This window comes from Nelusetta ayraudi, unplaced genomic scaffold (assembly GCF_046127955.1).
Source record: "Nelusetta ayraudi isolate G7.1 ecotype Tasmania unplaced genomic scaffold, CSIRO-AGI_Nayr_v1 ptg000011l, whole genome shotgun sequence".
NCBI classification, from domain to species: Eukaryota; Metazoa; Chordata; class Actinopteri; order Tetraodontiformes; family Monacanthidae; genus Nelusetta; species Nelusetta ayraudi.
The window spans coordinates 23,012,929-23,025,286 of record NW_027466061.1 but is presented as its reverse complement, the minus strand read 5'-3'; the positions used below and the strand labels follow the sequence as shown (position 1 = coordinate 23,025,286).

At 41.7% G+C, this 12,358-nt stretch overlaps 1 protein-coding gene across 2 annotated transcripts in view; it reads left to right on the top strand.

Moving 5' to 3' along the window:
- kirrel1b (kirre like nephrin family adhesion molecule 1b) overlaps window positions 1-12,358 on the top strand; it is a 79,558-nt gene that overhangs the window by 59,849 nt on the left and 7,351 nt on the right. For both annotated transcript variants that reach the window (XM_076019643.1, XM_076019642.1), the window contains exons 6-12: window positions 810-915; window positions 2,272-2,420; window positions 3,928-4,055; window positions 4,537-4,663; window positions 6,022-6,122; window positions 9,683-9,899; window positions 11,127-11,234. In XM_076019643.1, the coding sequence (XP_075875758.1) occupies window positions 810-915; window positions 2,272-2,420; window positions 3,928-4,055; window positions 4,537-4,663; window positions 6,022-6,122; window positions 9,683-9,899; window positions 11,127-11,234 (936 nt within the window). The remainder of the gene's footprint in view (window positions 1-809; window positions 916-2,271; window positions 2,421-3,927; window positions 4,056-4,536; window positions 4,664-6,021; window positions 6,123-9,682; window positions 9,900-11,126; window positions 11,235-12,358) is intronic.

Genomic DNA, 12,358 nt, shown 5'->3' with positions numbered 1-12,358 from the left:
CATTTACCCCCTCCCTTCTTTTTTTTTTTTTTTGTGTGTAAGAATAAGGATAGAAATGCCTTTATTTATCCTACATTGGGGAGCTGTGCATAGTTACAGCAGCATATACAGTGCAAATATAGAATTAAACAGAAATAAAGAATTAAAATATACATCCAAATTACTTACATATCTAAAATTAGTGTTTATAAATACGTGCTTTATTGCACCTGTGGTAAAATGTTGCGGTATAAACATGTTGTGAGATCCTGCGATAATTTTCCAAAGCACCCATCACGTTAGTAATCATTTCTAGTAGCACTTGGGCTGCGTATCTGAATTCAAAGCAGCCATTATTTTCAATGTTCCACACTTGAGCCGATCCTGAGTTTGATTCAGCCATCTGCATTCATTGAGCCTTATCTGTCTCCGCTGAAGCAGCCCAGTTGATTCTGTTTACCATCTGAAAAGAGCAGAAAGCGTTTTGTCTCTTAAAGGTTTTCTGTCTTGTCCTTGAAGAAATGAGGAGTGATTGTTCCCGTAGAGGCTGCGGTCTCAATTCTCCATCAAAAAGAGGCTGATGTGTTTTTGTTTGTTTTTTTCCATGATGGCGGAACAAACCGCAACGACTTGCAAAGAAGCACAAAGCCTCGCCAAATAGCCAAATGAGGTTTTGAGACGTCACATTTTGTGGTTCAGTTTATAGGCTGTGTGGTTGCCTTGACGGGGAAATCAATTGTGCGGCTGCTGCTGCTGCTGCTGCTGCTGCTGCTGCTGCTTCCTTCGAGACTAAACATTCACATTCATCATGTGCTGTTTTCCCTGTGTAGACCCTCCTATGGTGACTCTGTCCATCGAGCCTCGCTCCGTCATGGAGGGCGAGAGGGTCACATTCACCTGCCACGCCACTGCCAACCCTCCCATCATGGGCTACAGGTCTGAAATTATATTTTTTTAAATATTTTTCAAGCTTAAACTGAATTTTAAAAATTTTGGCAAATTAAAAAAAGCAGATTTTCTGCTATTCTTATCCAAATTACATCTCTGATCTACATTGTAGACCAGTGGTTCTCAACTGGTGGAGTCTCAGGACATCATGAAGTCGCAACCCAAATTTATTCCACAAAAATAAAAACTGCTTTCTATTATTTGTCGTAAATAATTATTGAAATTATTCAATTTAATTGTATGCCCTGCAAAATAAATGCCCAACATTTTTTCCATGCATATATGACCCACTTTTGGGTTGCAAGCCACTAGTTGAGAAACGCTGTTTTAGAATACCTGTAGATTAGACGAGGGCAGCATTTCAACTCCTCCCCTAGAATGTTCACGTCGATTCAAGTGACTAATTTTCAAATTAAGGTTTCGTTTTCAAATCAATATGCAGCCCTATTGGCAGAGACTAACGTTTTTGGGGGGGGTTTGGGGGGTTTAAATCAGTTTCCTACTGCAACAAAATGTCTGTGTGAGAGTCAGTGAAGACAAGAGAAACCAACCGGATTCTGCTGCTCCAACACGTGATCGCTGCATCGCGAAATCAATGCTGGCATTTGAAATATTGTGTCTCAATATTTGCTCAGTCGTCCAAAGAGGTCATGCATTATCCATCTCCATTTATGTCAGGGACATGACAGATATTGCGCCTTTATGTTCCGTACGCCACTGTATCGACTTTTTGGTGTCGTCAGAGTCTGTTATTTGCTAGTGGCAGCCTAACATCAGTAGAAAGACTCCAATTTGAGTTTAATGCAAATAGATTTTCTTTAATCTATTCTAACTTGCTTGCAAGTACTATTTGGTGGTGATCCTGAACTGTGTTTGAACTGAGGATTGCATTGAAAGCTTACACAATTAAATACAGACTTTTATCTTAAGTGACAGCGCTGAAAATGTGAAGTGTTGGATTTGAACACAGTGGTCATAATCTGGGGTTTAATACTTCACCAGAGGGTCCCAAAGTGGGAGCGCTGCCAGGCACACAGGCACTAAGCCTATTGAGTGTATATTCGAATGTCATCTAATTGCACAATACTCTTGTATGATTTTAAGCTATAAATCAGTGAATATAAAGTAAAGCAGGTTACAGAGCAGGAGAGAAACTGAATTAGCTCTCCAGGTTTTTGAAATTGAGTAGCTGTTCGTTAGTGTTGGTCCAAAAACTTTGATTGATAATGTAAAAACATTCATTATATTTCACGCTTGGATCCCCCACTGAAACACGACAAAAACAGACTTCTCAGTGCTTTCCACAGCACTTTTAACATCTGTTCAATTTTGCTGACTTGTCAGGTGGGCAAAAGGCGGAATCCTGCTGGATGGAGCCAGGGAGAGTTTGTTTGTCACCACGGCAGATCACTCCTTCTTCACCGAGCCCGTTTCCTGTCAGGTTTTCAACGCTGTGGGAAGCACCAACGTCAGTATCCTGGTGGACGTGCACTGTGAGTACAAAGTGCAAACACTCCTGGTCCTCCGGAGTGGGACTCCACTGAGCGTCTCCTCTTGGCTATATTTGTCTGCATTTGTTTGAAGAGAAATGCTGCGGGTTTTTTTTCCTGCAGAATAAAATGGCCTCATATGGTCTGTACATTATGCTTCTCATTTCTTGGTTTTCAACATTGTGGACTTTGTCTTCAAAGCCTGTTCATGCAACTGTATGCCTATAAGGAAACATCTGCTGCAGTTGTGAGTAGAGAGCAAAATGTGTCACATGCATGAGATGTTGTTTTGGATTTTGAAAAAGTCAGATATACTTGGTGCCTCCCACGTTGGTACTTGGGCATCTCTACTAACGCAGGATCAAACAATGCCGCTTCCATTTTGACCATAATAAACCAGTCTGCTATATCTAATGCTGTCTGGTTGAGAGCAGCGTTTCTCAACTAGTGAGTCGCAACCCCAAAGTGGGTCGCAGAGCTGTTTTGATTGGGTTGCAGCAGCTTCGTGGGGAGTTTCCTTTTTATTGTTGTTGGGTTGTTGTTTTTTTTTAATTAAAGGGATTTTAAAATACATATATTCATGGAGAAGACTTTGGACATTTATTTTGCAAGACGCACAATTCATTTCAATGATTTCCATAATTAATTTACTAGACATGATAGAAAGTGGGCTCGCATTTTTTGTTTTTGTGGAATAATTTTGAGTGCTGTGAAATAAATGTAGTTTACGACTTCATGACAAGGAAAAAAGTGGCTCCTGAGACTCAACCAGTTGACAAAAACAGGTGTGGAGGCACTGAGAGGAAAGTCAGGAGGTGGAACTAAAGGTAGCAGATGTATTAAAATGCTGAGCTTGTCTTTGGCTGTGACCAGGATGTCAGGATCAGGAATGAGTGCATCAGAGGGACAGAGCGTGTTTAGATGTTTTGGAGATGAAGTCAGTGAGGCCAGACTGACTTCTGGATATGTCGACGATGGACAGTGAATATATCAGCAGAAGGATGCTGAGGTTGGAACTGGCAGGAAGGAGGTCTTGAGGAAAGAAGGAAAGAAGAGCATGCAGAGGACAGTGTTAGATGGAAGCACATTATTCACTGTGGCAACTGCTGAAGGAAGTGAAAGACAAAGAAGGAATGTGCCGCCTGACTCGACCGAATGTTCTGAGTAATCAGATTAAGCGTCAACTCAAGTAAAATCCAATCATGTAGTCACTCCATCCCGATTAAATTGGCCTGAACAAAATACAACAAGCTGGATTGGTCTGCTAACAACTCTACTTTAAAATGCTGGCTGTCTTCTGGGTGTAGCTGGGTGTAGGATCATGTGATCAAGTCACAGACAACCAACTTCACAGTGATCAACATTTTTGTAAAAACCACAAATCAGTGCAACCATTTTGTTCAGCGTTCTTGAGAATCTGATCTCTCTTTGTATTCAATCAGATTGACAAAAAAAAATGACCATATAAACACACCTATTGATGGACTGTAAAACAATGTTTGTCTTTCAGTTGGCCCCATACTGGTGGTGGAGCCGAGACCCATCACGGTGGACGTGGACTCTGACGTGGCTCTGAACTGCAAGTGGTCTGGCAACCCCCCGCTCACCCTCACCTGGACCAAGAAGGGCTCCAACATGGTGCAGAAGCAACATTCACAACCTTTACCCGCAAAACCCAAAAACCTACATTTCACAGCCATGTCATGTTTTACTAAGATGTCAGATATTAAGATTTAAACGGGCAGGAAAAGATCAAAGTCGTCTGGCATGAATCCAGTCACTTTCATTACAGTCAAATCCTGCAGAGGTCGCACCTAAGATCCTGGCCTCATAAATGTTTGCTCAGTGATAAAGCAGACGATTAGAAGAGAAAACCCTGTCTTCAGACTGTAAATCTTTAATTCATGCCTAACGATTTAAGAAAAGCTCCAGGAATAATAAAAAACCTAATGGAGCCTACTCAGTAAATCAACATGTTTAATGAATTAAATATAGATGTGCCCTCCTTAGAAAATCCCTCCTCCTCCACCTCACATATTTGCTACCCAGCATATTTTTTTTCTTCTGCATATTTACAGTGCGTGTGTGTGTCTGCGTGTATGTCTGTGTGTGCACGCAGGTCCTTAGCAACAACAACCAGCTGTACCTGAAGTCAGTGAGCCAGGCGGATGCTGGCCAGTATGTGTGCAAGGCCATCGTGCCCCGGATCGGCGTGGGAGAGACCGAGGTCACGCTCACTGTCAACGGTCGGTTGCTCAGAATTTACCTCGGTGCTTTTCCAAGCAGAAAATGTGAACAGCGTTGAACATGATATCATAAGCAGCAGAGCGCCTCGCCTCCTCTTGTTTTCTGCTGAAAGATGAATAGCAAATCCATACGGGCCGCCGTCATCTGTTGACGGACTCATTATGACCATCGTGTCTGTAAAGCGCGCGGCAGAGGCTGAACGCATCATCGTATTCATGTCTGGCCGGCGTGATAAGTCTCGGCCAAAGCCGAGCTCGACTGAGGCCGAGGCGTTTTGCAGCTGTAGGGGCCAGTCGAGACAATTAAACAGGATCACTTGAGATGGAGCGCTGCTATATTGAGTTTCATCATCCCATAGAGCAGCACAGCTGCTGGTGCCATGTTGCCTTTACAGTTTAACAAACTTCACTTGCGCCAAGTTAATTCAAATAAAAATCATTATCGTTATTATTATTATTAATTATTATTATTATTATTATTATTATTATTATTATTATTATTATTATTATTATTATTATTATTATTATTTTCACTTTCAATACTCTCCTGCACTCAAGGCTGCAGCGGCTGCTGGACTGCGGGGTAACACCTTGGACGACACATAGAAAGACAAGCAACCATTCACATTCACACACATCTGCACCCAGATCACAGTTCCCAATTTAGCTCTCACACATGTTTTTGGACTGTGGGAGGAGGCTGGAGAACCTGGTATGATCAAACCCAACACCTCCATAATCGTATTATGAGTATTATTCAATCATTTATTTGCTTCCACTAACACAGATATCATCACAACTGCACCAGACATTCACTGGCAGCAATTGTTGCTCTGGACTTCTCATTTGGAAAGTCTGGGTTTTTAAGTTCTACAAGCGCAAAAGTCTTGCTGGCGTGGCACGAAACTTTTGATCAATTTTTATTTTGAAATAAAGCCGTCCTTTGTTCTCAAGCATAACAAATTAGCAGTTCCTCAAAAAGTGTCTCCTCACTGTGAAATCTCCCCAGAGTTCAGCTGTATCGAAATGACTAATTAGGTGACACATCTTGGCCCAGCTGAAGATTGTAAACCTTTTATTTTTTTCATTATTCATCCTCTTAATGGAAAGTGCATTTTGTTGTTTTTTTTCAGAGTACAGCTCTTATAATTTGATTGCATTTGTTGTGTTGGCACCAAATGTTCCACTTTGCTAATGACTTAATAATGGTTGCCGAGTGTTAATTTGCCACTGCCTTGCTGATTTGTTCATTTTTTGTTTTTTTTGTTTTTTTTAAGAAAATCTCTCATTCAACGTGTATTTTAGGTCTCAGGTCTTGGCATTCATTCCTATAATCCTCCCACGTCCCTGTCTCTTAGGTCCCCCAATCATCTCCAGTGATCCAGTCCAGTACGCTGTCAGAGGAGAGCGGGGAGAGATCAAGTGCTACATCGCCAGCACACCTCCGCCTGATAAGATTGTAAGTCCAACCTTGGAAGATGTCATCTTTTGTCCAACCACTTTAAATTGCTTCCTCCACAGGCAGCGTTTTTAACAACGGCGCCGTTGTCTGCTCTTGAAACATCCTTTCATCTTTTTTCTTTCTTTTTTTTGATTTGAAAACCACCTCCTTTTGTGCATGATGCCAAACAGTTGGCACACATGGCATCGTTTTAGCACTGCATGCTCACCAGGATGCGAGAACGATCTGTTCCCTCCCATTAATAGAGGTCCTGACTCATCATAAAACAGCTGTTTGATTGAAATGGAAAGGAAGAAGCGCATTTTCCGCTGAGATTGTGGCGGCCAGCAAGAAATGGGGAAGACGGGGGCAGGAGTTGGGGGAGGGGAGTCGGGGTTGAAAAACATCAATCATAAAGCAGAGCACTGTACATACTTCATGCTTAATGTCATTTAGAACACGGTAATTGATTGTCTAGACCGAGCACATTACATTATTTCTAATGCAGTGATTAAGAAAAGAAGCACACAATCTAATAATAATGTGAGTCATATTCAACTCATCACAAAAATAAGATTTTCTGTCCACCTCAAGTCTCATCCAGTGTGCAATCACACAACCCGAGCAGAGCCCGAAGCTCACAACCATCATCTGACTGTTTAGCGTCCAGCATCCCACACTTTTTATTGAACGGTGTGTGTCAAAAGACGCAACATACGTCTGATGAGATGGTGAGTGGAAACCATCAGGCCTCCTTTACTGTCAGTATACCAGATTGTTGGGAACAGTATTATCAGGGTGTACATGCCTATTTCTATTTAATTGTGTTTAATTTATTGAACCATTTTTCTTTTGAAGATATTTATTCCTGTTTCCTAATCTTAAAGCATCATCTATCCCAGTCCTACTACAAAGGACCAACAATATGTTTACAAGTGCCAGAAATCATTAATTTTCAGTTCCTAAAGGGATGATGTGCACATTCACTGGTATCTCGCCTGCTCGAAGTCACTTTGTTGGTTAAAAATTGTAATGTCTGAGTTTTTCTCCTTTAGAAGCCAGTTGTTCAAGCAGTCTTACGGACCAATAATCCTCTCCTTATTATTTGCTTTTAATATCAATACAAAACGAAATTTGTTTGCAAAAAATGATGACTGAAATAATAGATTTAAAAAAAGGTTTTTGTTTTGCTGGGCTCATTGGAGCAATGCTTGCACATTTCTACTTTTGCAACATTTAAATCCTGAATAAAGGCATGTTTTGTCTCTCGAAATACTTCATATTGTCGTCCGAGCAGCAATGCCTTTTTCTTTTTTTTTTTTCTTTTCTTTTTTGAAGATAAACATGTTTCTCCATTTTTGGAGCAGCTTCACTGTTCTGGGCTACAGAAGAGGTCATTGCATAGGGTGGCACTTGATTGCATCACCCCCCTGTGGCGCGCTACAATGCACTGTGGTCTTTAACTCAACTCTTGCCAAAGCCAGACGGGAAGGCGGCAAAAACATCTCTCTCACAGAGGAAAAGCCTTCGGTGCTGTTCTTTGTTCTTCTTAGAATGTGTAAATGCCATCAAACTCAGATGGAGCCGCTCCCACGTCACCACTCACAGTCATCTCCTTTAGTGTCACTGACAGTCGTCTATCACTCTGGTTTTTAAGGGCACCCTGCACCCTGGTTTCATTCCAACATCTATTGCAAGATTACACAACTTCTATTAACCATGCTATGAGATAATAATGTAATAATTATGTAACATTGCACAAGACACATGAGACATGTAGCAAATAATCTTCTAGGGGGAAAAAAAGACTGTTGATTAGTTAAAGGGGATGTTTTTAATCTACTCATGTGACTATATGATGGGTGAATTAGCCAAAATGTTTGAACTATCCCTTTAATTAATTCTGAGGCCGAAGTAAAATGGTTTAGAGCAGGTCTTCTCAAAATGGACTAGCAAGGTTTTAAACTAAAATGTCATTGATCCAGCTGCATTGCAAGGTCAGATCTTCAGGACATTTGATTACATCCTGTTCATTGTTCTAATTTTATGCATACAATGTTTAACATTTACAGGGTAGAAAAATGAATACAGATGTTGTGAGCTTGGTTCTCTTCGTGGGGCTGTTTCTACGTGGGTTCTTTCCAGGAACTCCAGCTTCCTCCCATCATCCAAAAGCAAAGGACTAATTTGAATTTGATTTAAAAGGTCTAATTTGTCCATAGGTCTAATTTTTGAGGTGGTAGTACGATTAACTGGTGAAATTGTCCAGAGATTTGTCCACCTTCAGAAGAAAACACATCTCATCCTGAGGCTTCTGCACGGTTTCTGTGGATTTTAAAGTCAGCCTGCTCTGCTTGTGACAACTTAAAAGACAATGTTTGGTTGCATAATGCTTGAAAAAAAAAAAACATTTTAATATTGGGGTTTGACAAGATTGATGGTGGAGTACTGAATTATTAGTATTCTGCACGAGTGTGAAGCTATTCTCTATTCGCTTTCTAAGCCCACAAGAGCTGGAAAAGAGAAAATGAAGAATTTCATAAATCTCCAGTGTGTGGAAGTCGGTCCAGAGGATATTTGAATTGATAGCCGTGAATGTAATGGAAAAAGAGTAAGGGTCAGAGAGAGAAGAATGGCAATGAATTAGAGGGATGGAGGTGAAGGAAGGGGAAACTCCTTTCAGTGTCAATTATCTAATTGTGCAGCGCCGATGTGACAGAAATCAGAGCTTTTAGGAAGGACAGCTCAGCCCCCCTGCTGGGCCGGCGGAGAGCGGCAAGCGTATAATGTGATACGACATTATAGTCTCAGCTTAATGCCCAGACACAGGCACTCATAAATTTTAGAGCGTGGTGCTATGCCTGTGTGTGTGTGTGTGTGTGTGTGTGCGCGCGCGCACGCATGTGCTTGCAGGTCTGTAGGCTCTGCTTCAATGGAAAGAATTTCATACTTCATTCTCAGCCTGAACATTTGCTGCACAAATGAGGTTCACACTGCAGCTGGGGAGAAACAGATTGTTACCAAGGTGTGAGAATAGAATTTGATTTGCTTAGTTAGTATACACTCAGTCTGGCTTCCTCCCACAGTCCAAAAACATGCATGTAAGGCCAATTTGGTACTCTAAATTGTGTGTGTGTGTGTGTGTGAGAGAGAGGGGGGGGAGAGAGACAGAGAGAGAGAGAGACAGTGAGAGAGAGTATCATTGTTTGTCTTTCAATGTTGCACTGCAATAAACTGGCAAAACATTCATTTGATTTCTTTGTCTTCTCCTCGATGGCTTCTCTACATTCCAGCAACACATACTGGTTCACTGGTTCAATCCAGGTTGACCACAGAGCTCCTACTAGTTTTGTGTGATTTGCCTGGAGTAATGAGACCATGTGATCCTGGATCCTGGAGGTTTTCTCCAATCTGATTCTTACTCAGCCCCCTTTGATTGAACTTAGATGTTTCTGCGGTGATGGGAAGTCGGGCTTTTGCTTGTTAGTTTGGTTGAGACCAACGTCCATTGTGCCATTTCGGGTCAGGGTCAGGCTCTGCTCAGTCCAATGAAGCCGTGTTTTGGAAATGTCCTTCAGGTCTGGGCGTGGAAGGAGAATGTGTGGGAAAAGGAGAAGGGGACCCTGATGGAGAGGTACACGGTGGAGCAGAGCAAACCTCCGTCCCAGGGTGGAGCCGTCCTCTCCACCCTCACCATCAACAACGTGATGGAGTCCGACTTCCATTCGCCCTACAACTGCACCGCCTGGAACTCCTTCGGCCCGGGCACCATGATCATCACCCTGGAGGAGAGAGGTATGGACGGAACCCTCGATGCAATATCATGATGATGATGATTCCTATACTGTATTATTATTACTGTCTTCATTATACTACAGTAAACCATACTATAATATATTGTCTATGAGATTATATCATATTTTATATCATCCTACTGTGCTATAATATATTGTACGACATATTATTCTCAGACACCAGACACAGACTTGTTCATTGTTTCCACCTAATATTATTTAACATCTAATTATTTACTCATTTGAGGATTAACTGCACAGTTCCATGTCTTTACTTTATTGCTGTTAATGTGTTTCTCCTGAAACTTGTAACGACTTTTTGTGCCTGGATTTTCAAGGTGTTCACCAGACCCCAGTGTGCTTAATGCAAATATTCAGAGTTGTTGTGTGTGGCCATCTGAGCTTTCCTAAAAAAAAATACATCCAAACACACCAGCTTTTCTTTCTTTTTTTTTCTTTCTTATTTTAACCATCCAAATCAAGAGATCATGCATTTATGACAACCTAAGAAATGTTCACGTTGACATGGCTTTACACAGTCTTCTCTGGAAAAGGCCCCTAATGCCTCATCAGACTCACAGGGAGGCTACAATAGACACATTCAAATCAGGCCAAACTGTAAGACAACACATTTCATTGACACTCAAAGAAGCAGCAGCTGTTTGTTTTCACGAAAGTCCACGTGGCGTCTTAAATCCTCCTCCTCCTCCTCTTCCCCTTCCTCTTCCTCCCGCTCGCTGTCTTTTAAGCTAACATACATTTCAGCAACATGATCACATCGCGGGCACAGCCGCGAGAGATAGACGATCAAGTGCAATGCCGCCTGTCCATTCTGGATGGTTACACAATTTATTTTGAGAAGTTGGCGTGTCACGTTGCATGGAAAATATGATTCCTCCATGCTCTGCCAGCCTTATCTGGCTCTTATTCTTTCAGCTGTCAGATTTCCCAAGCTCGGGAAAATCTACCCAAGCATCATGTTGGATGGAGACAGAGCTCGGATTTGTCCTCACATGTTCACTCAAAGCATTTTCTTTTATGTTTTTTTTTCTTATTCCTTGTCTGACTTGCACGCCTTATCAACACAAGCAGCCCTCGGAGATCCGGTGTGAAGCCACCGTGCAATGCGACAGGATTTGTTCTCTAAGAACACGATATACAAGCAGCCACAATGAGGCAGCAGCTGTCCCTCAACTCTGAGACCTCTCTCTGTTCATATTTGTTTCAGATATTGTCCCGGTGGGAATTATTGCTGTTGGTACAGTGGGCTCCTCCATTCTGCTGCTAATGTTTCTACTGGCACTCGGCTTCTTTCTCTACCGCCAACGCAAAGGCAGTGAGTACATGCAGTCAAGTCTCCACTGAGTGTGTGTGTGCGTGCATGTGTGTGTGTGTGTGTGCGTGCGTGCGTGCATGTGTGTGGTCGTGCACTCTATCATTCTATATTTCATACACTCTCCAGATCTGTCATCCTGCCGCTCCAGTTGTGTACAATTCAATTCAAATGAGATTAATGAATATTCATATAATATGGCAGACTGCCGTGAAAAAAAAAACGCCTTCTGTACGTTTCCCTTTTCACATCGCCTGACATGGCATGTAGGATTATTTGGAAGAATAAAAAAACATATTTATATTCGGCTCATGCCAAGTGCATAAATAACACACAGGAAACAAGAGAACTCAAAGGTGAATTGTCCTTAAATGATAAATTCCAATATGTTGTTTCAACAACCCACAGCAATCCAATTAGCTTCTAACAAGGGAAACGGCACATCCTGCAAAGCAGAGCGCAGAGCCCATGCTGCCTTTAAGTTGTTTGATTTTTGAGCCGCTGTGCAGCAAATAAAGAATTGTGAAAGACAATGAAGGTGACTGGCACAGTCCCCAGAGGGATTTTCTGAGGATACGGGTATATTTTCTGCCTCCAAACTGATAACGCCGCAACAGTGAAGACACCGTTAGGAAATGGATACTCAAACAAACATGGCTGCAGACGCGATGCCTTTCATTTGTTCTGTGATGCGTTCCCAAGACTTCAGGGATTAAAGCCAGAAAAGGTTTCTGCTTTTTCGCACAAGAGTTGTTCATGTGATTCTCGCTTGGGGTGCCACAGGTCCTGGGTTCAAATGCCCAATGATTTATTTACACCAAGCTTGTTCAGGTTTATGGATGAGGGTCGAAACATAAAAACTGAAAGATGGTAATTGATCAGGTGATAAAAATATAAAAATTGCTTAATTAGGGTGAATTTCAAACAAAAAAGATGCCCAGCAAAACCACCATGTAAAATGATCGACAGCTGCTGTGAAATCAAAAAACAAGTAAACCATAAGACCACTTTTTTTTTTTTCAATGCAGAGCTAACTATCTTAAAAACGGAATAGAGAAATATGGCCTCACGTAATTACTCTTACCCCCGCACCTCGAAACCCAGGTGTCTTTAACAATTGTGAAATT